This window comes from Equus caballus, chromosome 14 (assembly GCF_041296265.1).
Source record: "Equus caballus isolate H_3958 breed thoroughbred chromosome 14, TB-T2T, whole genome shotgun sequence".
In the NCBI taxonomy this organism is placed as follows: domain Eukaryota; kingdom Metazoa; phylum Chordata; class Mammalia; order Perissodactyla; family Equidae; genus Equus; species Equus caballus.
The window spans coordinates 55,488,670-55,515,814 of record NC_091697.1 but is presented as its reverse complement, the minus strand read 5'-3'; the positions used below and the strand labels follow the sequence as shown (position 1 = coordinate 55,515,814).

The 27,145-nt window shown below is 41.9% G+C and overlaps 1 protein-coding gene and 1 long non-coding RNA gene across 4 annotated transcripts in view; one reads left to right on the top strand and one right to left on the bottom strand.

The window, feature by feature from the left end:
* Positions 1-27,145, top strand: part of LOC111767806 (uncharacterized) — a 293,689-nt gene that overhangs the window by 87,982 nt on the left and 178,562 nt on the right. For both annotated transcript variants that reach the window (XR_011425567.1, XR_011425566.1), the window contains one exon: positions 16,260-16,366. This is a non-coding gene — a long non-coding RNA (uncharacterized lncRNA). The remainder of the gene's footprint in view (positions 1-16,259; positions 16,367-27,145) is intronic.
* TRPC7 (transient receptor potential cation channel subfamily C member 7) overlaps positions 1-27,145 on the bottom strand; it is a 135,253-nt gene that overhangs the window by 87,804 nt on the left and 20,304 nt on the right. For both annotated transcript variants that reach the window (XM_023617656.2, XM_070234280.1), the window contains one exon: positions 2,208-2,390. In XM_023617656.2, the coding sequence (XP_023473424.1) occupies positions 2,208-2,390 (183 nt within the window). The remainder of the gene's footprint in view (positions 1-2,207; positions 2,391-27,145) is intronic.

Sequence of the window (27,145 nt, the reverse complement as noted above, 5' to 3'; positions counted from 1 at the left end):
TTGGCAGAGCTTTAGGAATTTTTTATGGTTTTATATTCCAGCCTTAAGACTCATATATGTATCAGGTATAAAAGCCAATGTATTTGTAAATAGGCCTTGATGCTAGTAATTTCATAACTCAAAGACTCAGGATTAGATTGTGCCCATGTAAGCATGCTAAACTTCATAAATTAAAATTGAAATCTCATTATAATATTAATAAACCTTTTAAATATTAGGTATTTTTGCTGGCAATTCACGATAGAATAAATGTCAAGGAAAACTATGAGTTTGTCTGCTGCCTCATGGTGGTATACATGGTTTGAGAGAATTTACCCACTGGAGGTCTTTAAAATGAGCAAGGCTGACATTTTATGCAGGTCATTTATCATCTTCCCACCTGTGGATTGCCGCAGACACTTGACATCCACGATGGATATTTCCTGAGAACTTTATGACTTCTCTAATTGGCAGATACCACTAGAGTAAATAATTTTCCTCATAAAACCTTTTTATTCTGACCTAAAGTGTCATGTTCATGGAGTGCTTCATTCTTTCTTCTCATTCATCACCAGGACTGTTTTGTACTTGGTAGTTGACAATGAGAGGGAACGTGTAGCTATGAGGTGGTGGCCAGACTTCTGGACTAGCTGACTAGTTTTGCTAAGAGATTTGGATTTATGTTTTGGAAAAATGGTGAGTGCCTGCATTTCATGGGCTGTTGGAATTGCTCATAAATAGCCAAAACTGTGAATGTAAATCTGCAAATGCCAAGCATCTCATGTTCTTTGGGGTTTCAGAGACATCCTCACCTTTTACCCTGTGTTGGGAGGCAGGAGGATACTCTGGCTTGGGGAAGGAAGGAAATGTTTGTGGTTCTGGAAACTCCAGCTCATCTTTATCATTGCCAAGCAGTCCCCACAGCAGGGTTTGTCTGCACTCCAAGGCCACGGACATCTCACCAGCTTCAGGAAGGGATTGCTGGGCTTTGATGAAAAGCCTCAGTGAGCTCTTGGCATAGGCTAAAAAATGATTTTCCCTGAGCTAAGAAAATAGGATTGTACTTGAAACTGAAGCCTGACTCCTACGCTCCCATAACTCTACACTTTTGAAGATTAATCTAAGGCCACTTTTCCCAAGGTTTATCAGTTTTATCTGTGGGACTCAGATCTTTGAAAAAACCTATTTTTCTTAAATTTTTGATTATTATTAAAAGTAGAAGGACAGAAAGACTTTTTCAAACTTGGAAGCTCTAGATGAACTCCACAGATATAGATGTCTGTTGAAGGATGGTTCACCCCACACAAATTAAGATAACCAGGCAAGAGGAGAAATGCCCAGAGGCCAATTTGGGGGCATTGAAAATACCCCCAGCACTGACCCAGTGAAGTAGTGGGAAAACAAAAAACCAAAACCCTTAAAAACTAATCAGCCATCCTGCTTATGTGGAAAACACGCTGATACTTAAACACATGGATCTTTGGAGTGCTGCAGTTTTTATCAGGATGAATGACGTCATCTAACATAAGAGCAAATTCTGAAGAAGCCAGAGTACATCCAAAGTGGAAACATAATTGAGTTTTGCTCCTTAGGACCTCAATCTGACCAGCCACTGAGGTTTGAGGGCTACCGGGTGCCAGTGGCCATTAAAGACACCTTGAGGTTAGTTGAGGAGGTGGGACGAACTTACTCTTGTGAAAGTCTACTCTAGCTTCCTACTATGGACTTTTGTAAGCCTTGGGAGTGAAATTCCCCTAAGCCTCCCAGAACCATGGACCCTACAAAGCCTCTACCCTAAAACGTTTTCTACACAAGGCCCCAGGCACACAGAGAAAGCTCAATAAATTCTTCTGAAGGAGCTGAGTAATAGGTTTCTCATGAAAACTTGGGGATTGGCTTGCTAGCTAATGGGAATACTCACTGTGACATTGTCCTTGCCAGTGCTTTGGAGGCTGCAAATCTTTTTTTCCCCCAGGCTCAAAACCTGTTCATGGAATGGAATGACTATCATCATACCTCTCTTTCTCCTGATAGGCTGGGGGTGAAGGGAGGGAGGTGGTGAGAGGGGTTCTGAACAGTCCTGCAAGGCGTGCAGCTCCCTGTCTAGAGAGAATTCCGGTAATTGGCGTTGTCTCTGTCACCTCGCGGGAACATAAAGTACGCATGAGCACAAAGCTGGGCCAGCAGCTCTGTGAGGTGGGAAGGCCAGGAGAGGTGGGGAAGCTTACCTTCTTGACTTCATATTTAATGGCGAGTTTGATCCGGCTCAGACTCGGACGGTGGTGGTCGGACCAGACTTGGAAGTTCACATCACCATTTAAAATCGCTTCCACCTCTTCCGTGTCTCGGCATAGGTCCAGCACGCCCACCACAAAATCCTTGCATTGCATAGATAACTTCCTGTAATCATTCTAACAGAATAAAGAGAAATCAGGGGTGTGTCACACTGAGCCCCACAGATTGGCTTGCCCAGCACAGCAGTGTAGATCGGCAACTGTCCACGAAGTGTGAGCATATGGAGTGCACTGGAACCAGGGGATGTGCTGGATCCAGAAGGCAGGGCAATTTCTCTTGACACAGCAACCTAGAGGACATCTTCTCTAAGCCAAGATTTGTAAAAGTGTGCTTCACGGGCCACCTGCCTCAGAGTAATCTTGGGTGCATGCTATAACTGCAGATTCCGGGGCCCTGTTGCAGACTTACTGACTCAGAATTCCTGGGGATGAGGCCCAAGAATCTGTCTTTTAACCTTATTCTCTAAGTGATTCTGATGCCTACCAAAGCCCACCCTGGGCCCTTTCAAAGCAGCAGTTCTCCATGCCCATTTCTGAGCCAATTCTGAGGAAGGAATGATAAGGAAATGCACTTTGAAGGCTGATGGAAACAACACTTCACTCATTTACTGCCAATCGCTAATGTAACTGCTCTGCACAGGAAGTTTACTGGAAAGACATGGCTGATATGCTAAAATTGGAAAAAAATGTACACAGGTGTGTTTTCTATGTGCCAGAGAATCTTCTTGTAAATTCTAAATTTAAAAATCAAATGTAATTTAAATCCAACAGAATCCTTTCTTACTACAAATCCTTTTGTACTGCAAATCATGGCTCCTTAAATTACTCACCTGTTGAATAAACATCTTTAGTACTTGACCTTTGTTTTGTTTTGTTCTGTTGTTTTAATGAGTGGCCTCTGGATCTCTCTCTTCTCTTCCCTAAGCATGCCTTTCTGAATTATCTTTAAGCGGCTGACTTCCTTTACTAGTGACATACCATTTTCTCTCTCCCCTAAAACAGACTGCTTCAGCTCCAGATAAGAGCCAAGATGTCAGACAAAAGAATGTTTCGTGTCACCCTCAAACCACTGCTCCCCTAAAATATTTTCCCCTAGAGGCTTCCTTATTTGTTTCTTAGTTGAAACGAGTCTATTTAGCAGTGGCACAAGAGCCAAATGTCACTTTCAGTGTTAATCAAAGTCTACAGCCCTCAGGCTGGTTAAGTAGTAGTTAGTAAACAGGAGTGCAGTTTCGCTTTTCTAGACCTGGATTCCTCAGCAAATAGGTGGGAGCCTGGCAAACTTTGGAAGCTCAGCCATTTTTCTGAATTAGGGATTCTTGTCTCCTTCCAAAGCTGCTACATCAAAATGTCCCTTTGCATTAGAGAGAGAAGTAAATGCTTGTTTGCTAGGAAAAGGAAAAGAATCAAGAAAATGTTTTCAGACAAGAGTGGCTGCCCTTCATTTTTACATATAACTTAGGTAGAAGAAGGGAGTTTCAGAAATGCTGGGTAGAAAAATGACCGCTCAGCTGGGGCGGATTGTCATGGAGAAAAACTCAGGGAAGATAACTTGGAGGATTCTAGATTTTGGCACCTAGGGCAGAGCTGGATGGTGACGTGAAGAGCTGTGCTCTGTGCTCCTCCATCCCTAACACCCACTCATCCCCCTCACCCACTTATCCATTCATTCGTTCACTCATTATTGAGGGCCTACTATGTAACAGGCAATGAACAAGGCAAATGGGGTCTCTTGAGTAGTGTGGGGGTAGGGGTTAGGAATGCACTCTCAGGATTGCGCAAGAACAGTGCTAAGCAAAACTTGCTCAGAGCTTGTCTCAGATAAGATATTCTGCAGAGCCCTGATGAGCCAGAGGTGGGAGACTTAAGAGTCACTGGGGTCAGCAAAATGGACGGTTACTTCATCACGTGGACCCATTCAACTCTGGTAGGCCTGCTGCTGTGACTCAGGTTCCTTGAATCTCTGGCCCCCACCCCACCAACTTTATTGACTTTTTCTTGAGAACGAAGAGTCTCTAACTATTGCCTATTCTTGGTAAAACAGACAATGTTCTATTGACTAGACAGGACCTCATCTCTTGGTGGAAACCTCTGCCTAGAGCTGAATGCATAGATGGATACAGAAGGGAAGCAGAAAGGGCTTTACCTACTGCTTGGCCCAAGCTCCCCATGTCAAGAGCAAGTCAGACTGTACTGTCCCAAAGCCTCTGCACATTTCTGGGTTCAGCACAGTTTAGAACAGAAGGTACCATTTCATTAGAGACTTTCACTTCCCTGGGCTCTTTTTCAGCTAGCCTGGCCATAAAAAGGGGAGACACACCAGAGCAGCCAAAGCATGCAATTTGCTTTTTGCCTTCTGCATTAGACACTCCAGTTGGAAGGCAACAATTCTACAGATGACTGGAAGGGACAGAGAGAATCCAGGCTTGCCAGGAAGATGGAGGTGACATGGACATGAATAGCTGCTGATGGGAGGGTCATGGCCAGCCCCAGGCTTACCAGGGAGAGCCAGAGGTGAACATCTCTGGACAGTTATGATGATTATGCTTTATTGGGTCAACCTTGAACTTAGTGAGCCTTCCAAGCCACACTCCTCAACTTTAGTTGGAAGTGGATGAGACACCTAAGACTTCACAGTTGCCTTTTAAAAATAATTTAATATCCTTACACACTGCCAGTCCTGATGGATGACAGATGTTCTACCTGAATCATCTCACTCAATCCTTATAAAAACTTCATGATGGAAGGACTATCATCATTCCCAACTTATAAATGAGAAAACTGAGACTCAGAGAGATAGACTAACAGGCGAATCCACTTTTCCATGTATTAGCCACTTACTCCTCTCTGGGTCACTCTCTCACCTTCCTTGAACATTTTAGCTCCTGTCTCACTGTCACTCTCCCAACATTACTGCTGTTGTTATCTTGCTGATTTCAATATCCAGGAAGATGACCCTCCCATTTCCCTACCCTCTCATTTCCTTGACAATATCTTTTCCAATGACCTTATCCTCAACCCTAACTTAGCCACTCATTCTCTTAGTTACTCCCAATAACTGCAGCTCCTCCATGACCCCAACTTCAAGATTCCCTCTCTCTGACTACCACCTCCGATATGTCTAGCTCACTCTCTCTAGCAATCCTTTGATTCCACCAGACCTTTATGCCGTTGACCATACTGCCTTTTCACTGGTTTTCATCCCCTTACGTCTCTGTCTCCCTCCTCGTAGAGCTTATATTTCTTGGTCAATTATTATAATCATCCCTGCACGTATCACCAACTGTCTTGCCCTCTTCTTATCTCATCGTCCTCACTAGATAAAAGCCTGACATCAGCTGAGTCTAACTCTCCACCGCTCTGCTTCTGCCTCTGCACAGTAAATGCAGCTGGAGAACACACACCTGCGCTGATCAGGCATACTGTAAACTCACTACCTCCAACCTCAAGAAGTCCTAGTGCTCCTGGGCAATTTACTCTCCCTCTCTCCTAAACAAGTGTTTCATACCTTCTCTTCTTCTCAGTCTTCTAACACCGCCCCTCCTTCCTAATTCTCAGATGAGGACCTTGTTTCCTATTTTACCTGGAAAACAGAAGTCATCAGAAGAGAAGCTCCACATGCGTACACGGTTACATATTTTACCTACATGCATCTGTGCTCACGTACTCTGTTTTCCCTCTTCTTGCTGTGCATGAACTGCCCCTGCTCCTGTCTTAGGCCAACTCCTCCACTCGTGTGCTGGATAGCAGCCCCTTATGCCTATTCCAGGACACGGCTCCTGTAATCTTCCTTTGTCTATCCTGCATTGTCCATTTTCCCCTTTCCTACTGGCTCAGTGTACAAACGTGCTGCTATTCTCGTGTCTTAAAAAGGAATTTCTCTTGATCCCACTTCCCTCTCCAATTACTACCCCAATTTTCTTTTGCTTTATAGCAGAATTCCTCAATAGACCTGTCTACACTCATTGTTTCCATTTGTCCTCCTTACACTCTTCCTTATCCCATTCTATAAGGCTTTCACACCCACACTCACTACCTCCACTGAGACTGTTCTTGTCAAGGTCACAAGTGGCTTTCATGTTGCTAAGTCCAATTGTTGGTTCTCAGTCCTCATGCTGCATAACCTATTGAGTGCTTTGACATAGCTGACAACTTCATCCTCCTTGATACACATTCTTCACTTCGCTCTCAGCATAACATACTCTACAGTGTTTTTTTCTTCCTGAATAACTACTTTTTGTATTCTTTGTTGATTCATTCTTATCTCCCTGATGTCTTAATTTTAGAATTCCCCAAAGATGTGCCCCATTCTTTGAATTCTTCTTTTATTTATTTACACTCATTGACTCAGTGATCTTATCTAAGATCATTAGATGCCATCCAAATGCCAATGACCCCAAAATTTATACCTTTAGCTCAGCCTTCTCTCCTGAACTTGATACATATATCCAATTGCCAACTTGATATTTCCACTTGGATGCCAAATATCCACCCATATCTCATATCTTTATTTTTTATATACATTTTTGAATAAGCTTGTTCACTTCTACAAGAAATTCTTCTGGGATTTTTCTTAGAATTGTGTTAAGTCTATAGATTAATTTGGTTTGGGAAGAACTGACATCTTAACTATATTGAGTTCTCCAAACCATAAACATGGTATATCTCTCCATTATTTAGAGCGTCTTTGATTTCTTTCATTAGTGTTTTATAGCTTTCAACATATAGATTCTACATATGTTCTGTAAGACATATCTAAGTCTTTCATTTTTTTAGCTATTGGAAATATTTTTAAAAATATTTGGTTTCTAATTGTTTGTTACTGTATGTAGAAATATGATTGATTTTTGTATGTTGACTTTATATCCTGTGACCTGGCTAAACTCACTTATTGGTACTTTGTAGATTCCTTGGAATTTTCTACATAGAAAAGCATTTATTATTGAGATGAATTTCCGGCTCTAACACAGAGGACAAACCAAAACCATTTAACAGGATATGTTCATATCTTGAATTTTTGGTGCTGAAGCAATTGTTTTGACAATACCAATTTCAGGAAATTATTAGTTTGCTTGACTTTAGTTGAAAACTCCAACTATCAAACTTTTCAACACTCCTGAAAAAATTACATTAGAAGAGAGAGTGAAGCTCATTATTCTGATCAGTCAAAAGTTAAATGAATTTCTCAGACTGATGCTGTGGAGACACCCACACAATACAGGATAATTAACACTCATTCCTCAATGGAGACCTTAGATATTAGATTAAAAAAGAGTGTGGGCCTCAGATGTACTCCCCCCTCTCCTCCCTCCAGAGACCCAGTAATGGGGCAGGAATATTTATTGAAAGCTCTAATTGAAATACAAATGGAGGTAGATAAACATATGTGTGCTTGCTGTAAACATAGGAGGTTTTCTGTTTTTGACATTTAGGCTGAGTTTAAAGAATGATTACAATAAGACTTTACAATAAGAGTGTTCTAAACATTTTAGTATTTCATTAAATGGTCACAATTACCCTATGAAGCTGATAGTATTATTATTCCCAAATTTGAGGAGGACTAAGAATTGACCATTGGATTTAGCAACTTAGAGGTCATTGGTCACCTTGATGGAAGCAGTTTTGGGAGAGTGGAGGACATGACTGATGAGGATTAAAGAATGAGAAGAGAGAAGAATTGGAGCCAGTAATATAGATAGCTCTTTGGGGGAGTTTTATTGCAAAGGAGGACAGAGAAATGGATTAAGTGGCTGATGTGAGAAGTAGGGTCAAGAGAAGCTTTCTTCCTCTTCCCGTCCTTCCTTCTTTCTTTCCTTCCTTCCTCCTCTTGATGGGAGAAACCATCATATTTTGTAATGATGGGAATTTTCCAGTAGATAATTATACTGATCATTGTGTATGATATCAGCAGATTGTTATATTAATCCAGTACTTCAGTAGCATATATGACAGAAGATTGGGTGTAGTGTAATAAGTGGAGGAATGAATTTAGATAGAATCACGTATCCTTTATCTATAGAAGGAGGCAAGGTCAAGTACAGAGGTGAGGATGCTAGTAGGTGGATGCATTGGTGATGGGAATTTATAGATATTTTCTTTCTATTGCTTCTATTTTGTTTTTCAGTGAAATAGGAAGAAAAATTATCAGCTGAGAGTAAGAATTGGGGAGGAGGTGATGGAAGTTTGAGGAGAAGAGGTCAGAAATAGCTTTTAGGAGAATTTAAGAGTGAGTGAATTAGGGAGACAGGATATGATTGCTGGAGAACAATAAGGTTCATGGTCATAAATTTAAAATGAAACCAGCCAATATGGTTGATTTTTTCTAATCACATTCACCTCCCTGCTTGCTGGCATGGAGTAGGTAGAGAATTAGATTTTACCAGTATTTTTGCCAAAGTGTACAACAAATCAAGAGAGGGGCAGAGGGATTGAGGTGTATGTGAGTGAGATTATAATGATAGTCCATGGAATTGAGGCTGGTTTGAAGGGACATAGGCCTTCCAGGGGAAAAGGAAAGTTGAAAGATGGTTAAAAAAGAAGCCCAAGTATATGTTGTCTACAAGAAGCCTACTTTAAATACAAAGTTGGCAGTTTCTTATACAACTAAACATAAAGCAGTGACATAAAGAGAGATTAAAATGCATGCTTAAATTATGTTGTGAGGATTCAAGGAGGCAAGGCAGGTGGAGCACATAACACAGTTCTGGGCACGTAGGGCATGCTCAGTGCTCAGTACCTTTTAGCTAGGAAAGGACTTCAAAGCCACATCCTGCCCTCCAGCACTTCCCTTCACTTCCCCTCACTGGGCTGATGGATAAGAAAACTGAATGTTAAGACTTAACACACATGGCTAAATCCTTATTAGTCATAACTGGAATCACTGAAATAATTAATGGATGTGAAATGCTGGGTAAAAACCTGAGCCTGGTGCTCATTATTGCAGATGAAAATTGAAAAGCTTCAATCCATGTTTTAGCTTTCATGCATACGCTTAATTGTTTCATTAACCTTCACCATATCAATAAGCCCATGCTCCAAAGGATCATAAAAGGCAAATATCCTTCAGCATTTAATCTCCGTTTAGGAACACAGATCCAAGGAAGGTGGTTGAAGTCCAGTAACTGAGTCAGACAGCCAATATTTCTTGCCTTGTGTTTCCCGGCGGGATTTAGACAGCCTCTAGGTCCTCAGAATCCAGGGTTCTGCCTCTAGTGTGGGGTGGGATAGGGCTGGCTCCATGTTCCAGTGACTCTTTCAAAAGCCTGACTCTAACTGCCACTGGTCACCCACTACCTCCTTGAGTTTATTATTTGCTCTCTGCAGGAGGCTTTCCTTTATTCATCCCAAACTTACTCCCTGCATTTCCCAAAGGGATCTATCTCTGCGTCCTAAATGTTTTAGGATTTGGGAAGGATGGTTGTATGTGAGCCATTGGTGATCTTAGAATTTTTTGGCACAGTCTTGATGAGTCTTTGCATGAGAAGGATGACTAGGTGGTTAGTGCTTGGCCTCTAGACTCAGAGTACCCGGGTTCAAATCCCAGCTCTGCTGCATACTGGCTGTGTGATTTTGAGTATATGACTTAATCTCTCTGTGTGCTCTAGTGTAATATAATAGGGATGATAATGCTATTTACTTTATAAGGTTGTTGCAGGGAGTAAACGAAATAAGATAATCCATATAAATTGCTTAACACAATATGTGACAAATATTAGCCAAAATTAGGATACTTGTGGCCATAGGTTAGCAGAGTATAAAAATTTGTCTCTTTTAGTATATTGATCTTCAAGTGCCTTTTCTAACAAAGCTGACAAAGCTCTCATTGGATTTGATTCCACAGTTTCACCACATGTGAATCCTCAGGTGGAAGGTAAAAGCAGCAGGACAGAAGCTAGGAGCCTGGGGTTGGAGGAGAGTCCTTGATAATTCACAATGCAGATGCAGGCCCCTGTGTGATGAACCTGAATCTGCAGATGACTGCACTGCCTTTCTCGGCCAGGCAGTGTTGACAGTGCCTCTGTTGATACTTTGGTTTCCAACCTGATTTTGCTTTACTTAGTTGGCAGCTACTGACATTGTGAGGGGCTCCTTAACCCATCACCATGACATTGTGAAGTCCCAGAAGTAATGGATGGCTCTGCTTGTTGATTTTATAACAAGTCCTCTCTGATGGATTCAGAGGCTGGCCTAAGGAGGATAGAGGCTGTCTTTCAAGGAAACAGATCAGCAACTCAAGTATTTTATTCACTAATTCAGCAAGTATATTTGAGCACCTACTGTGTGCCAGGCACTGGGGGTATAGACCTAAATGAAACACAGTCCTTGCCCTTGAGGAACTCAGGATCTTGCTAGAGAGAATGACAAGTAACCAAGTATGGACCACAGGGTGACATAAGATGCTACAGATATGGGAGACTTCGAAGAGGAGGCAGAGTATAAACTGAGACCTGGGAGTGAGTAAAGCTATCAGGGGCGAAGCAGGTGTGGGGAGGAGAGGTAACCGGGAATATACATTCCTGGAAGAGAGACTGGCAAGTGCAGAGGCCCAGAGTGGAGAGAACATTCACCAACCTGTGGACTGTGATGGGTATCAGCTACTTTAATCACAGCATACATGGGTTATGCACATTATCCACTGTTTCACATAACTTCTCATAACTAAATAAACATGAATGTGCTTATGTATCCAGAGAGGAATTCATGTACACTCTGCACGTCCTTACCCAGATTAAAGATGCTGCTCGGTTCTCTCTCGCTGAGCTCCCAGAAGAGTCTCACTTCAGCTTTCTGCTTTTTCTGCTGGAACCATAGGGAATGGAGACTGAAAGGGAGGTCTACCTGTGTGAGCCTCGCCCTGTCCCCACACCTCACAGCCACAGGGCCTCCCTGAGAGGCTCCAGGGCTCTCTTCCCTCTTTCCTCATGCACTCTGTTCTCTCTGTCTGTCTCTCTATCTCTCCAGCCCTCTCTCCTTCTCCCTCTCCCACACATTGCTCTATCAACCATAGGTCAGTGCTCCATGGCAGGGTGATTGCTCCAAGCTGTGACTCAGGAAACCACTCAGGATGTGTGAGTCAAAAGAGAAAGAGGGACTCTCAGGAAGCCCCATGTTTCATTTATGTGAACATAAGCAGCCCCACCTTTTTCCTACCTTCCTGCCCTGCCCCACAAGAGATTGGCCTAAGCATGATTGGTTGGTCTCTGTACTCACTAGAATGGGAGACAATATTAAAACATGATTGTTAGAGTTTTTACTACTATTATCATTTATTGAATGCTTACTATGTACCAGGCCCTAGGCTGAGTGCTTTACATATTTAGCTCATTGAATTCTCATAACAAACCTAGGAAGTAGACACTATCATCACTCCTCTTTTATACACAGGGAAACTGAAGCCAAGAGACTTCAGCACCAGGTTGGATTTGAATTTGAGTGTGGTTGACTGCACATTCCATAATGCTAACACTGGGAAGTACTCATCTGAGAAAATACCAACTTCCCTGGCATGTGCTCTAAAACCCTGAGCACCACCCTGAAGGGGCAGGTTCAAGGTCCTTCCTGGTGAAGAGGAAGAGAGAGATGAGGGCCTATTGGTAAGAGGCAAAGGGGCTGAAACCGACTAAGGCAGTACCTTGTGCATCCACACCCAGGGGAAGGCCAGGGAGGTGAGACTGGCTGAACCCATGTTGCTGAGTTTGCACTTCACTGTAAGTTACCAGCAGATGTGTTGGCAATCAGAAGTCATGGTGGAAGTCATCCTTAATGGGAGGGGCCATTCCTATTGCTCCCAAGGCCTTAAGCCTATTATCAAAGTGCCAGTCTGTCCACTTCCCAACATCCTTTCTGGTATTATGACTCTCAGTAGGAAGTCATTCACCTCTATTCTGTAACGGATCCCCGTGCCACATCTAATCGTCACAGTGACAAGTTATGGGAATGGGTGGGAAGCAGAACGTTTGCAGAGTTTCCCCACTGCAGTGGCTGGGGGACCTTACAGCTCTTTCCTTAGATATACAAAGAAACAGAGCGTGGCGGGATGAGGCAGCATTGCTTGTGCCAGCTGAATTTCAAAGGTGGCAGCACAGTGACTGTTGTTCACTGTGTTTTAGCAAGCTTATTTTTTTGAGTCTGTTTGCTCTGTTGGCATTGAAGCATACAATATAGCTGCGGAGTGGTGCTGAATTAACAACTCTGTTCCTGGATTCTTCCAAAGCTTTCATCCACAAGCATACTTAAGCCACTTTGGTCCATGGATTGGCTCATGGAAGAACTCATGTATTCATTCATTTATTCATTTAATCAACAAAAATGATTAGAGATCTACCAGGTGCTGAGCGCTATGCTAGGTCCCTGGAGATACAATGAAGAGCAAGGCAGGCATGGTCACTGCCCTCATGGAGCTGACAGACTAGAGGGAAAGATAGACAGTGAAGGTCCTGAAGCAAAGTGTGATGAGGATCTCTCCTTTTTATCTAAGTCAGACTCAAGTGTCTTTACATCCAGTCTCATAGTAATTCCTGGGAAAATGTTTTCTTCCAAATAAACCTTGAGTGCTTTCCAATAATCCATCCTTACAAATATGTTCCACCTAGTTCAACATGTCCTTAATGAGCCTTCTCCATTCTAGAAGCTGTGCCCAGCACTGGAGATGCAAGGAGGAATGAGCTGTTGTCACTGCCCACCCATGGGGGAGACAACACATAACCCAATCGTTTTAATATTATTTGGCAGTGCTAGTCATTCATTCAACAAATATTCCCTGAGTACCCACTCTGTGCCAGGTTTTTTTCTAAATCTTTGATATACAACCATAAGCAAAACAGACAGAGCCCCTGCCTTTGTGGAGCTTATGTTTTACTAGGAAAGTGGGGACTGCAGAGAGGAGATTGCTGTTGTATATAGGTGGTTAGGCAGGAGTTCCTTGAGGAGGTGATTTTGGATAGAGAGTTGAAGTTGGTGAAGGAGGAAGCTATGTAGACGTAGGAGGAAAGAGAGTTCCAGATAGAGGGTTACCAGTGTATAGAAGGAGAAGAGTGCAAAGCCACAGAGGGAGAGCGTCTGGTGTTTTTGAAGAACAGTGAGAAGGCCAGTTACTGGGCCAAAGCGGGTAAGCAGGACAACGGGAAGAGATGAGACCAGAGGAACAGCAGGGGACAGATGGCCAAAGCCCTGATAGGCCTTTGTCAGGACAGTGGGTTTTACTCTGGTGAGATGGGGAGTCACGGCAGGGTTTCAAGAAGTGGAGTTAACATGATCTGATGTATCCTTGAAGAGGATCAGCCTGGCTGCTGGGAAGGGATAAATTGTAAGGCGCAAGAGCAGAAGCATGAAGACCAATTCAGAGGGCGTTTCAATACCCAGAGGGGAAATAAAGGTGGTCTGGACCAGAAAGGTAAATGGTTAAGATGAGAAGTGTAGAATTCTGGATGTCTTTGAAAGATAGAGGCAAGAGGATTTATTGATGAATTGACTATGAAGAAAGGAAAAAAGTAGGGGAGGAGATAAGGGTGACTGGGGTTTTTGCCCTGAGCAGCTAGAAACATAGTTATGGTCTATGAGATGAGCACGATGTTAGATTAGCTCATTGTTTAATAGTATTTCCTCCCTCCTTCCCCGTCTTCATGAGACTAGTGTACTTCCTTCTCCATTGATGTTGGGCTGGTCATGGGACTTGCTTTAGCCTATGAAGTGTCAGTGTTTGACCTCTAAACCTAGGTCTTAAGAGGCATCATGTATTTTCCCTCAGCCCTCTGACTTTTGCCAAGAGAAGAATGGGCCCTATGTCACCACTACCTATCCACCCTGGGCCCCAGAATGAGATATGTAGAGCAGCCTCCTCCCCTGACCCATAGACTTGTGAACATAACAATAAATGTGGACATGTAGACTATTGAGTTTTGGGGTGGTTTGTTACATGACATTATTCTGGCAATAACTGACTGATAAAGGGGCAGAGGTAGGCTCAATTCTTTGGGACATCAACATCAAAGATAAGCTCTTAGCCCTGTGTAGATATTCAGAGAAGTTACCCTGGAGGAAATAAGTCATAGCTGAGTCTTGAAGGATAAATCAGAGCTACCCAGTACAAGAGGTGGAGGAAGGGCATTCCAAGCTGGGAAATAGCATAAGCAAAGTCTAGAGGCACAAGAAACATGCCATATAAATATACAGGGAACTATGCAAGTAGAGGCAGAGGGTGGCGGAGGATGAGTCTAGGGAAGCAGACAGGAGCTGAGTCATGGAGGGTTTCGTATTCCCTGATAAGGAGCTTGCACTTTATTCTCACAGGCAGTGGGGAACTGCCAGAACTTTCTAAGTGGGAGAATGGCATGGTCTGAGTTGCACCCTCGTAGGATACTTGCGGCCCTGTGCAGAGAGCAGCCTCAGTGTTGGGGAATGTTCTAGCCTGGAGGTGGGATCGGGGTGGGAGCTATTGTAACCATCTGATCAAGTACAGTGGTGGTAAGGATGCAGGGGTGGAAATGGATTGGGGAAACATTTAAGTTTTAATACCAGCAGGATTTAAAGTATAGAGAGAAAGTGAGAGCTCAATATGTAGCATGCTTGGGTTATCAAACACTGGAAGGAAATTCCCTAACATGTTCACATTTGATGGAATTACAGATGATTTTTCTTTTCTTCTTATACACAAATTCATTTTCTGCATTAATTCTGCATTACCAATATAATAAGAAAAATTTTTGAGTGTATTATAGTGTTTAAACTTGCCTGTTTTCCCTTGGATCAAGTTTGCTGAACCCTTAAATCTCAATGTTGGAGAGGAGTCTCCCTCCTCGGTGCTGGCTTGGCTAGGGCTGCAATCTTGATATCTAATAACTTTGGTTTTTTTACTATCAAATCAAAAGAAGATTCAAAAAGAGATTCAGAGCAAATGTGACCTATCCATCTTATTTGTACTAACTATATGTGAAAACATTTCAGATAAACACTGATTTAGAATTGGCATTAACAGATATCAGACCCTTCCAGAGGATTATGTCATGACTCACCTGATTATAGATTCAGAATAGTAAATGTTCATGAGACTTGTATTGAAGAGTAATTATAGCACAGTGTATGTATAGAAGTAATTTTTCAAAGTTTGCTTGTGATTGCTGAAAATGCTATTGATTAAGACGGGCTAATAACTAGATGGCAAAGAAGGAATTAAAAAATGTAGAGCCTTGCTCATTATAAAACAAAAACTAAAAGCCAAGTTAGGCAAATCAGCACTTGTGATTTTTCGGATCAAAGGTGCGTACTCCGTTTTTCTCACTTTGGTTCCTCTGTCAATTGTGTTCCCGAGTCTGGACTGATGCCCCTCTTTGCTAGCTCTAAGAACCCCTACCCTTTCTCAAGACCAGCTGGAAGGGAACTCCAGGATGTCTTTCCTGATTTCCCTGGGGAACCACTGTGTCATGCCCGGGCGCTCACTGTCTTTTATTCTTTGAGTCCATAGCCCTGTCAAAGTGCTCTCTGTGTTTTTGACATTTTCATACTTAACTAATCAACTTTGTTCATTTGTATTTTCCAGTCCAGGGCATACCGCATTACACATTAATAAATGTTGTATAAAATGACTTAATATATATACTCTGATTCAAGAATTTTATTTATAGGAAGCTGAGGAGCAAATAAGCGCTGGTGTGTGGCTACCAGGAAATTGATCTAGGCACAGCAAGAGGGGTATGCTTGGCTCTAAGAGATGGTCTTGGAGCCAAAGCTGATTGTTAAAGGCTCATTGTCTTGTGCATAGACAACTGCAGTCACTTTCTAAAAGTCCCAGAAGACATGGGTAAAAGATGAGGAAGTGATTGCGTTTAAATAAGTTCAAATCTAATCAGGAAAATCAGATTCCACTTTTTTGCTTTAAACTGATTTATCCAATGAATGACGGGATAATACTTGGAAATAGGACTTATACCTATTTTGTAAATATGAAAAAAGGAGACTGAGGCTTTGACACGATTTCATTTATCTCCATAGCTTCCATTGTCACCTCTGCTGGTGATTCCCAGGTTTTTACCTCCAACCCCAGCTGTATTCTAAGGAGCTGACTGGAATATTCAACTGTCAAGTGGTCATCTACACTGGTAAGCTCCGCAGACATTTCAAACTCTGCATGCTCCACACTAAACATGTCTTCCGTCTAACAAGAAAACCTGATCTGCTTTCTGTTTCAGGAAATAGAGGTCCTGTCCACTCAGCCTCCTGAGCTAGAAACCCTGGGTTCCTCTTTGTCTTTGCCAATTATTTACCAAGATCTGTTGATTGTGATCTGAAGTATCTCTTATGTCTGACCCCTCCCCCTCATATTCATAGTCATCATCTTAATTCAAGTCCTTATAATTTGGTGTCTAGACTTTTGAACCAGCCTCCTGATTGGTCTGTTTCCAACAACACTTCCTTCTTCTACCCAGATGCCAAACCATCATCCCCTTCATTACAAAGCCACAAGATAAAATCCAAGCATCTTTATTGTCATACCTCAACATACCTCACCAATATCAGCCTCCTTCCCATAAACCCAACTCCCCTCCAGCCACACCTGTCCACTAAGTACACTGGGCCGTCATGCCTCTGCACGTGCCCATTCCTCTGCTTTTCTGCCTTTCTTTCTCTTCTCCATTTGCCTAACTCCTACACATCCTTCAAGAACCACTTCAAAATCTCTCTTCCTGGAAGCCTTCTCTCACACTGCTAGGAAGTTCGTTGCTCTCTCACAGCATTTTGCTCCTTCTCTACCACATTACAATTATCCCTTAACATTCCAGTCTCTCCCATTGCTTCGAGGACAGTCTGGGTCTCACCTACACTTGTTGCCCTAGTACCTAGTACAGTATCTGGAACACAGAGGGAAGACTGACCTTTGCTGGTAAATCATTTAACCACTCTCAGTCCGTTTCCTCATCTGTAAAATGTGAATAATAATCTCTTCTTAAATCTCAACTTAGCTGTTGCTTGTGACAAAGTCTCTGTAGAAATGAGAAGCATAGAGGGCTAGGGAAGCGGGGAGCCATTAGTCCAAGCACCTGGCTTTATGAGTGAGGAGGAGGAACTGCAGAGCAGTAAAGTGGCTGAGCCGAGGTCTCACAGAAGTCCACGGTAGAGCCTGGGTCTCCTCACTCCATGCCTTTTTCTTCCGCCTCTCTGTTTGTGGAGCCTCACCTGTCGAGGCCCATCCTAGTATTGCCTCAAAGGATTTTCTTTTATGATGTCATATCACATGTGACATAGGCCATGTCCTGGGCAGAGTGTGACCACAAAGCTCCAAGCTACTTGGTTCCTTCACGTGATCTCCAAAATCTGACTACTGTGAGAGCACGCCTCAAATATCTGCTTTAGGTGAAGAAAGGATCCAACTCTGTGTGTAAAATCTGGTTTCTAAATTTGTGATCTTAGAGGAGATACCATTTAGGGAAAGAGACTCTTGTCCCTAATTTTTTCAGCTAAATTAAAACATTTTTTTCCTTTTCCTGCACATTTCCTAGAACTCATCTCCATGTTTATGTTAAAATATCAGTTTTAAGCACATAAAACATCAGGTTTCTGATGTGCTGTGGGAGGGTGTTGGGTGAATCCTTTGGAGTATAAACTTTAAGCAAAATTAATAATCACCAGATAAGAGAAATCGTCATCAGAAAGATCCCTGGGCCACTGTTTTTAAAGAACATGTAAGAGAAGCTGGGGAGAGCTGTTAACTCAACGGCAGAGCCCGGGCCTTCATCATGCAAAAGGCCAGCAGCTGCATGCTACTGCTTCCAAGAATGCGAACATGAGCTCTGACCCCCCAGGTCCAAGACACTGTGTTGTTAGTCAGTGTGAAGTGTGTTTATTTCCAGGATGTGTGAGAGAAGCAGTGCTTAGCATATCAGTGTGGCTCTTCTGAATTTTCCAAGCATTTATCCATCAGAGATTGACAAGCCTGCTCTGGAGCCCAGAAAAACAGGTCATTGTTATTAATTTCGCACCGTGGATATGGGAGATGGAGATAATCATAGTCATATGAAAGATAATCATGCTACTGAGTATTTGGGGAGCCTTTTCTGTTTGAGAATTGGTAATCTTTAGAAAATTTTAGCTTCAGTCATTCTTACATCACTGTAATTTCAGGACTAGGTATACACCTTTAGTTGTCTTCATTTTCCTGGGTCTTATACCATACTGCTTCTATCGTGACCAGACCCTGTACCCCTAATTCCTCCAGACCTCCTGGGGTTGGCAAAAAAGTGTAGACGGTACCACACCACCTGATCTGTTTTCTTGAGAGCCAAGGGAAAAAAAACATGGCCTCCTTTCGCTCAGGTGGTACCTGTTTTGAAAGGAAGCCTGTGACAGGATATTCAGAGTGGTTATTGCAGGGTGTCTTATCCCTCCACAGCATTTGAGTGTATAACACGTACAGTACGTACTGATCACATAGTTTATAAATGGAAAAGAGGAGAGAGAGAGACACTTGGTTCATCAATGCCAAGTGCGATTTCTCAATGAAGGAGACTTTTTTTTTTCATTCTGCAATCAAATGCAGTTCTCTCAATTTTCTTGATTGGTATTAAATGGAACTCTACCTTGGATCCGGGAGCTGCAGTGGTATTTGCCAGCTTCTTATAATTCATGGGCTTGAAGGGTAGCAGAATATGCCACCCCAAAATATGCTACTTTAGCATAAGGATTATTTTGAGCTGAAGGCAATTAAGAAGCAGATACGAGAAAAGCTGTCTGCCCTCCCCCTATGTGGCTAAAAGTAGGATATAAATTTGTAGAAGGTGTCCTCCCTTCCCTTTCTACCAGGAACGGCAGAAGTTGATCAGAGAGATGACTGAGACCCTTATCAGCCCAGAGGCAGCACCAGAGGAATCTATATAACAAACCCTGCTCAAACTCGCCCTCACCTACGATTAGTTTCCCCATATATTTACCTTCCCACAATTTGATGCCCCTAGGAAGCTCCAAGTCCTTTTCCTTGTCTCGTCACTTCTGTAAAAATTTACTGCTCTTTTGTTAAGATGCTGTATAAACACAAGTCCTAACCACCCCTTTGACTTACTCATCTCTGAGTGCTCCCATCTGTTTGCAAGAGGCGCATGTTAATAAACTTCTATTTGTTTTTTTCTTGTTAATCTGTCCTTTGTCAGTCTGGTTTACAGGATTCTAGCTGAGGAACCTACGAGGGTAAAGGGAAAAAGATTTGTTTCTTTTCCTACAGCCTAATGGAAGAAGAGCAGGACCATAACTTTTTACCATTATACAGCCTAAAACCCAAACACTAAAATGATTCAAAGCCTGTAAAAAGAGCCTTTTAAAAAAAATTTAAAAATTGACTGTGGCTTTTGGCTGATCCTTCCTAAAAGCTTATGGCTTAAATATATGTATCTGGGGATTGATGGGCAAATGGGTAATCACTTCCACTGGCAGCCACCTTCATTCTGCTTAATTGCATGTGTTCCCTTGGTTGATATTTTCAGATAGGAGTCTTTGACTATGCAAATGGATCAAATCTTGGTACTTAACTAGAAGGGGTAGAGGAATGTTGCTATTAAGAAGGTGAAAGAATTTCTTCATTATACCAAAATGAATTCCAGATGAATTAAAGCATTAAATACACAAAAATGAAACTGTAGTAATACTAGAAGTAAGCATAGGTGAATCTTAAAAATAATTTTTGAGTAGGAAGACCTTTTCAAACATGCCATGGAACCTGGAAACCATAACTGAAAGACTGACAAATAAGAAATATACAATTTAAACATTTTTCTTCAGAAAAGAATACCATAAGACACATAAAAAGACAACAAGCTGAAAAATATTTGCAACATACAATATAGATAAAAGTCTGATTTCTTTTTCATAAAAATCATTCTTACACAGCAAAATTTAAAACAGAGATGAACCAAGCAAAAATGGACAAAAGACAGGAACAGACAATTCACACACAAAAAAATACAAATGAAAACTAAACAAAAAGTTGTTTAATCTTACTCATAAAAAATTCACATTAAAATAGCATTGAGTGACCCTTCCTCACCTAATAAACCCACAAGTAAAAAGTTTGATCATACTCACTGAGGGCAAGGGAGTGTGGAAAAGACACTCTCCTACTCTGTTGGTGACATCTATAATTTTAGACTGCCCTTTGGGAGGACCATCGTCAGTCTGTAGCACAATTTAAATGTCCATGCTCTTTTACCCAGCAATTCCATTTTGAGGAGCTTAGCCTACAGATATGCTCAGAGAAGTGCATGAATCTGTATGTATAAGGATGTTCAGTGCAGAATTGTTTGTTAAAACAAAAGCTGCAACTAACCTAAAGGTCCATCTATAAGGGCATGTTCTGTAAATGTCAGTGCACCTATGCTGTGGGATACTCTACGGCTGTTGGGGAGAAGAGGGTGGGTTTGTAGGTGCTGATATGGAAAGATATTGCTGCAGATTTTATTATTGAGTGAAAAAAGCAAGTTGGGAACTGAATGTGGAGTATGTTTTAATACATTTAAGATGAAAAGTAAATAAATACATATGTTTACATATACATATGAATGTATATCTGTATGAATAAAAGATTCATGCCAAAATGTGAAATAAATATTAATAAGGCTGAGTCTGGGAATTGAGATTGGGGCGTTGGAGAGAGTTAAGGAAGGGGGAGCTTACTTCCTACTGGATATTGTTAGGTTTTATCTGAATTTTTCTTTTTTTCCTTGGTAAGGAAGATTGGCCCTAAACTAACATCTGTTGCCAATATTCCTCTTTTTCCCTGAGGAAAATTGTTGCTGAGCTAACATCTGTGCCCATCTTCCTCTATTTTGTATGTAAGACACCACCACAACATAGCTTGATGGGTGGTGTGTAGGTCTGCACCTGGGATCCAAATCCATGAACTCTGGGCCACCGAAGTGGAGTATGAACTTAACCACTATGCCTACCAGGCCATTTGAAGTATTTTTTGCATCGTATATTCCAAAAAATTTGAAAGGAAAATGACTGATTTCTTTATTTGTCCCTTGTTTCTGCACGCCACTCACTATAAGGGAACCTCCAGGAGAAACCAAACTTGTGACTGCTCCAAGCTGAGCTCTTGCATCTGACAAGGAACTCTTCACCACTTACATATCCAGCAGCAATACGGGACCACAGATGATTATCATGGTTTAGTTCTTGTCCTCCTTGTGGCTTAATTCAATGAAATAGATGAAGCCTATCTGGGTCATGTTGCTGAAGCCATTTTGAAAACAGATCTCTGATCTTAGCCCTCTTATCATTGACTTTTAATTCCAGCTCCCTGTTGTTGATCCTCAGGAAACAGAAAACAGCCTTCACCTTTCTTTCCTTATAGCCCTTCAACTAATCTATGCACATCCTCTTGTTTTCTCCCAACCCCTACTTCACTACTTCCTCATTTAACCCTAATGTGCAATTTCTAAGGGTCTTCTAAGTGTCTTTTACGTATAACTTCAACAAAAAAATGGTAAGATGTCCGCCAGGACCACTGGCCATTAAGCTACCTTGGTCCTGCCTGGTCCACCCACTGGCAGGGCTGGTGAGTGGACGGATGTAAGCTTACATGCCTCCCTCTGCTCACCAAGCTAGTCCTAGAGGGCAATCTGCAGAGTATCAAGGATCCCAGGGATCTGTCTTCTAATTCTGCCCACTGCTGGCAACTGGTGGATGTGTATGAGAAAGAACCTCTCAAAAAATCAGGATGCTCTTCTCCCTTCTAAATGGCTTGTCACCAGCCCCTAAGAGCAACCGAAGATGACACAGTGGAAACCAGGTCTGGGTCCAAACATCATCCAATAACCCGTGAAGGATGGCAAAATATGCCATCCCAAAATATGCCACTTTGATATATTGATTATTTTGAGCTATGGGCACTTGAAAAACAGAAAATGCAGGGAGAAGCTTTCTCTGAACTCCCCTTGTCTGTCAAAAGACAGATCCTCCAAGAGGAACTCACTTGTCATAGATCCCCTCCCTGGAGGCTTCATCACCAAGGAAGATGACTCTTGTTGCAGGAAAGGACACTAGAAGTCAACATCACTCTGTGACAGGTGACATGAATGGAGTCATATAAAAATAGTGCCAGAACAGTCATTTCAGAGGAATTGCCTTGCATGTGTTGTTTTCTTCATCTTCCAAACTGGACCAAACCACCAACATTCCAAGAAGTCAGTAAGGACAAGAATATCTTGTCTGTAAGAACTGAAGGAACTGGACTTTGCTGATGACCAGATTGCTAACCAATCAATGAAGTACAAGTCTAGCCTTTTGCCTAATGACTGAATCTCAAGTCAATCCATGAAGTACAAATCTAACCTTACCTAATGTAGCACCAATGAACTCCTTTTTAATACAGCTCACCTCATCCTCCCTTCTTCCCATAAAAACTCTGAGCTCCTCTTCTGTAATTGCAACACTATTTGGGTTTCTACCTGAATCTGTGCTCCCTGAATTGCAATTCTTTGATCCTAAATAAATACTTTGCCTCTTAAACTGTTTCTGATTTTGTAAGTTGACAACTCCGAGATGGACTTTGTCACAAACTATCATACCTCCCATCTATTCTTCTAAGGACCCACTCATCTTTCCTAGAAATTGTTTACTCCCCGCTAAGAGGCCAACATCTCCCCTCCCCTTTCTCTATTAAGATAGTATTTAAGTCTGAATTTTAAAGCCACCTCAGAGTTTTGGTCATTTTTCCCTGGTTGTCTCCCATGTATATAGGAAGTATATATGCTACCAAACTTTTTTTCTTGTTAATCTGTACTTTATTATGGGATCTCGGCCAAGAATCTGGAAGGGTAGAGGGAAAATTGTTTTTCCTCCCCTACTCATGCCTGTCTGTCTCTCCTTGGCCAGGGTTAGGAACACCCTTCTTCAGGCCGCCCTTCCTGAGTCCTTGGGGCCCATCCCCTCCTATGCTGGGCCACAGGAGTTCCCTGGTGGGGACTCAGTGAATTGTCAGAGATTTAGTTTTTATTGATTGCATGTAGGGACTCTTTTTGTTTGTTTTAAATTATTTCATTGAGATCATATTGGCTTATAACATTATTGTATTTCAGTTTCTGTGTAGACTGCATAGTGTTCACTATGTAGGGACTCTTGAGCCAGGCCTGGAGGTCTAGTGGTTAAGGTTTGGCACTCTCACCGATGTGCCTGAGTTCGGGTTCGTTTCCGGTCACCGTACCACACCACCTGTCTGTCATTTGTTTTATTCTGATGGCTGCTTGTTGCTGTGATGCTGAAAGCTATGCCACCAGTATTTCAAATACCACAGGATCACTCATGGGGGACAGGTTTCAGCAGAGCTTCCAGTCTAAGACACACTAGGAAGGAGGATCTGGCCACCTAGTTCCAAAAAGATTGTCCTGAAAACCCTGTGAGTAGCAGTGGAGCATTGTCTGACACAGGGCCAGAAGGTGAGAGGATGGTACCAAAAGACCTAGCAGAGATTTCCTGAGCTGTACACAGGGTCGCTAGAAGTCGGAATCGACTCCATGGCACTAACAACAAAGGGACTCTCGACTCATCATAATGGCATGAAGATTATTTTAAGCTAAAGACATCTGGACAAACAGCAGCTAAACTTCTTTTGCTGATTTAAGCAGAGCCTCCCAAAAATACAGCCACCATAAATTCCCTCTCTGGGGGGTTTACAGTCGGAAAGGAGACTGACCACTTGTACCCAGATGAGAACAAACATCGCAAACTATCAGACCTTCCATTTGTTTCCCTAAAAGCCCGTATTACCTAAAAGTCTTCTTTTTCTTTAGAAGTCCTTTCTCCCTCTCCTTTTCCCCTATTATGCTGGTATATAAACCCCTGTCTTTAGCTGTTGTGTAAGCCACCTCTTTAATGCACTTCTATATGCATATGAATTAAACTCTGTCTTTTCTTCCATTAATCTGTTTTTTGTTAATTCACAGGCTGCCAACCATTGTGACCTAAGATGGTAGAGGAAAAGTTTTCCTCCCATCACTTGACACTAAAATTTTCCAGGAACTGTTATTTATAAAGTGTTGACATTGCATGGGGGAAATGCCAAAGTTACAATATTCAGTGAGAAAACCAGGTTTCCGAATTATTTATAAAGTCTTGTCATCATTGCACAAAACAAACGCATCTGTGCACAGAAAAAAATAATTAGACCTCCCTATCTGGTAATAGGTCATAAAACAGAGTCTTAAGAATGAGACTGTGGAGGAATAGTCAGAACAATGGATGGGACAGAAAGTCAAGAAGCAGAAACACGTGTGTTTGGGAACTTGTGTGTGATAGAGGTGGCATCACAGAATAGTGGGGAAAGTTAGAATACTTAGTATTTGGTGCTGGGAAACTAACTCCCCAAATGGAGAAAAGCAGAAATCTGATACCAACTCACTCTACATGTAAAAGTAAACTCCAATTGTACTAAAGACTTAAAAGGCAATGGTAAATCTGTGTAGGTAATATAAGAAAAAAAATAGATATAATGTAGGAGAATATCTTTGCGACCTTGGGTGGGGAAGAATTTCTTAATAAGACTAAATGCACAAACCATTTCAAAAATAAGGATTTCCGTTCAATAAAGGGTGCCATAGACAGATTTAACAGAGGAGTGGCAGACTGGGAGAAGATATTTCTTCGTCTGAAATAGACAAGGAACTAGTATTTAGAATATATGAGGAACTCCTGTAAGAAAACTTAAGAATGCCCTTAAATAGAAATACTGTTAAAAAGTAGGTGAAAGAATGGTAGGAAGAAGCAATTCACAGAAAGGAGAAACCCACTTGGCTGAACAATATATGAAGTGCCCAGCCTCACTGGCAATCAGCGAAATGCAAATTAAAATAACTTTACATTCCTCATACTGGCAAACATTAGAAAGCAGGGTAGTACCTAGAGCTGGCAGCACGTGGCAAAGCAAAGCCCCCAAGGGCAGGCCTTCTGGGGAGCAGTCTACTGTGCTGAGTAAATTAATCATGGGCATTCTTTCCTGGGTCTCTAACACAAGAACACTTAAATAGGATTGTAAGGCAGTACAGGGATGTTCTTTGCAGAATTATTTGTGATAAGAAGTTAGAGGCAGTCTAGGTATCCATCATTATGGGAATGAAAAAGTGAAAGGCTGTAGATGCAGAGAATGGAGTACTAGACAGCAGCAATGAACTAGATTTACATACGGCAGCAGGGAGAGACCGTAAAAAACATGGTGCTGAGTGAACAAAAGTATGGAAGATTATAATTTTATACCATAATCTCTTTTATGTAATTTATAAACACACACACACAATGTATTTTTCTGTAGTCTCCATTAAAATGTAAACTCCATGAGGGCAGAGATTACAGTTTGATGACATCTAAGTGTTCCCAGCCTCTAGAGCTTTGTACACCGTAGATGCAAAAGAAATATTTCTTGATTGCATTATATATATATATATGTATACACACACACAAACGTATATATACATACATATATATAAATGCATTAAATACATTGAGGTGGATGATTTTTGGGGGCCAGAGAGTGGGAATGAAGATAAAGTATAAAAAGAAACAAAAATATGATGATAATGTTCCATCGACTGAGTCATAGTATTAATTAAAAGTTTTGCACGTGGAGGTAGGAGTAGCACTAGCAGAAAACATACCAAAATCTGAATTGTTGTTAGATGGTGGGATTAATGTTGACCTTTTTGTTCCTTCTACTTTTCTAAAAATTCTATAATCACTGTGTTTTATTTTGATTATCCCCACATCCAACACTTGAAAATGTTTTTCTCAAGCTTGAGAGGGGCAGCGTCCCCAAACCAAGTTTTCTCTAATGATTCTGTCAGCTACCTCCCACCTCTTACCCACCCTACCTCCTCCAAACACCACACACACTTTCATGGAACTCCAGTATTTCTGTCTCAGCTTTCGCCTTGATCAATAGAAAGCAACAACAATCTCTCCCTTTTCCTCGAGACTGACCTCTCAGTTTTGGTATTGTCTTTGGCTTCCCAGAATAACGGAACTTGGGCATTTATCCTGTGCTGCTCCGAGAGTCTGCCTGGATTCCTGGTATCAGCCTTCCCTAGTTCATCTCAACCTTGGGCTACCCACACTGTACTGGGTTGAATAGTGTCCCTCCCCCTCCTACATCCACATCCTTCCTGGAACTTCAGAATAAGACCTTACTTGGAAATAGGGTGGTTGCTGGTAAAATTGGTTAAGTTGAAGTCCTACTTCAACTTAGTAGAGTGGGCCCTTAATCCAAAATGACTGGTCCTTATAAGAAGAGGTTAAGAGACACAGAGACACACAGGGAGATTACTGTGTGACAACAGAGGCAGAAACTGGAGTGATGTGTCTACAAGCCAGGGAACACCAAGGAAGCTAGGAAGAGGCAAGGGAGGATCCTTCCCTGGAGCCTTCAGAGGAAGTGTGGCCCTGTTGACACCGTTTTGTACTTCTAGCCTTCAGTACTGTGAGAAAATAAATTTCTGTTGTTTAAGTCACCACGTTTGTGGTATTTTGTTACAGCAGTCCCAGGAAACTGACATATCCACCTTGACTCAACTGTATGTCCACCAGGAGGATTTGGGTGCCCAGAAAAGCCGTGCTTGCCCCCAGTGTCCTCCTGGCCTGGCATTCTCCACACCCAAAGCCTTAAGGGAAGCTGAGGGAGAGGTCTACTTGATGCCTTTATTCATGCCAAAACCAGCTCCACTTGAACAAAAATCAGAGATAAGATTTAGCCATTTTCCTCTACTTTAATGAAAAATTTACTTGGTTCATGCATCCCACAGAGGGATAAAGATGTCCTCAGAGTCTGAAAACGCAGTGGAAAGATTAAAATCCTGTGGAATCCTCTCTATTCTGGGGTTATCACTTCTGAACCCACTTCCTAATGC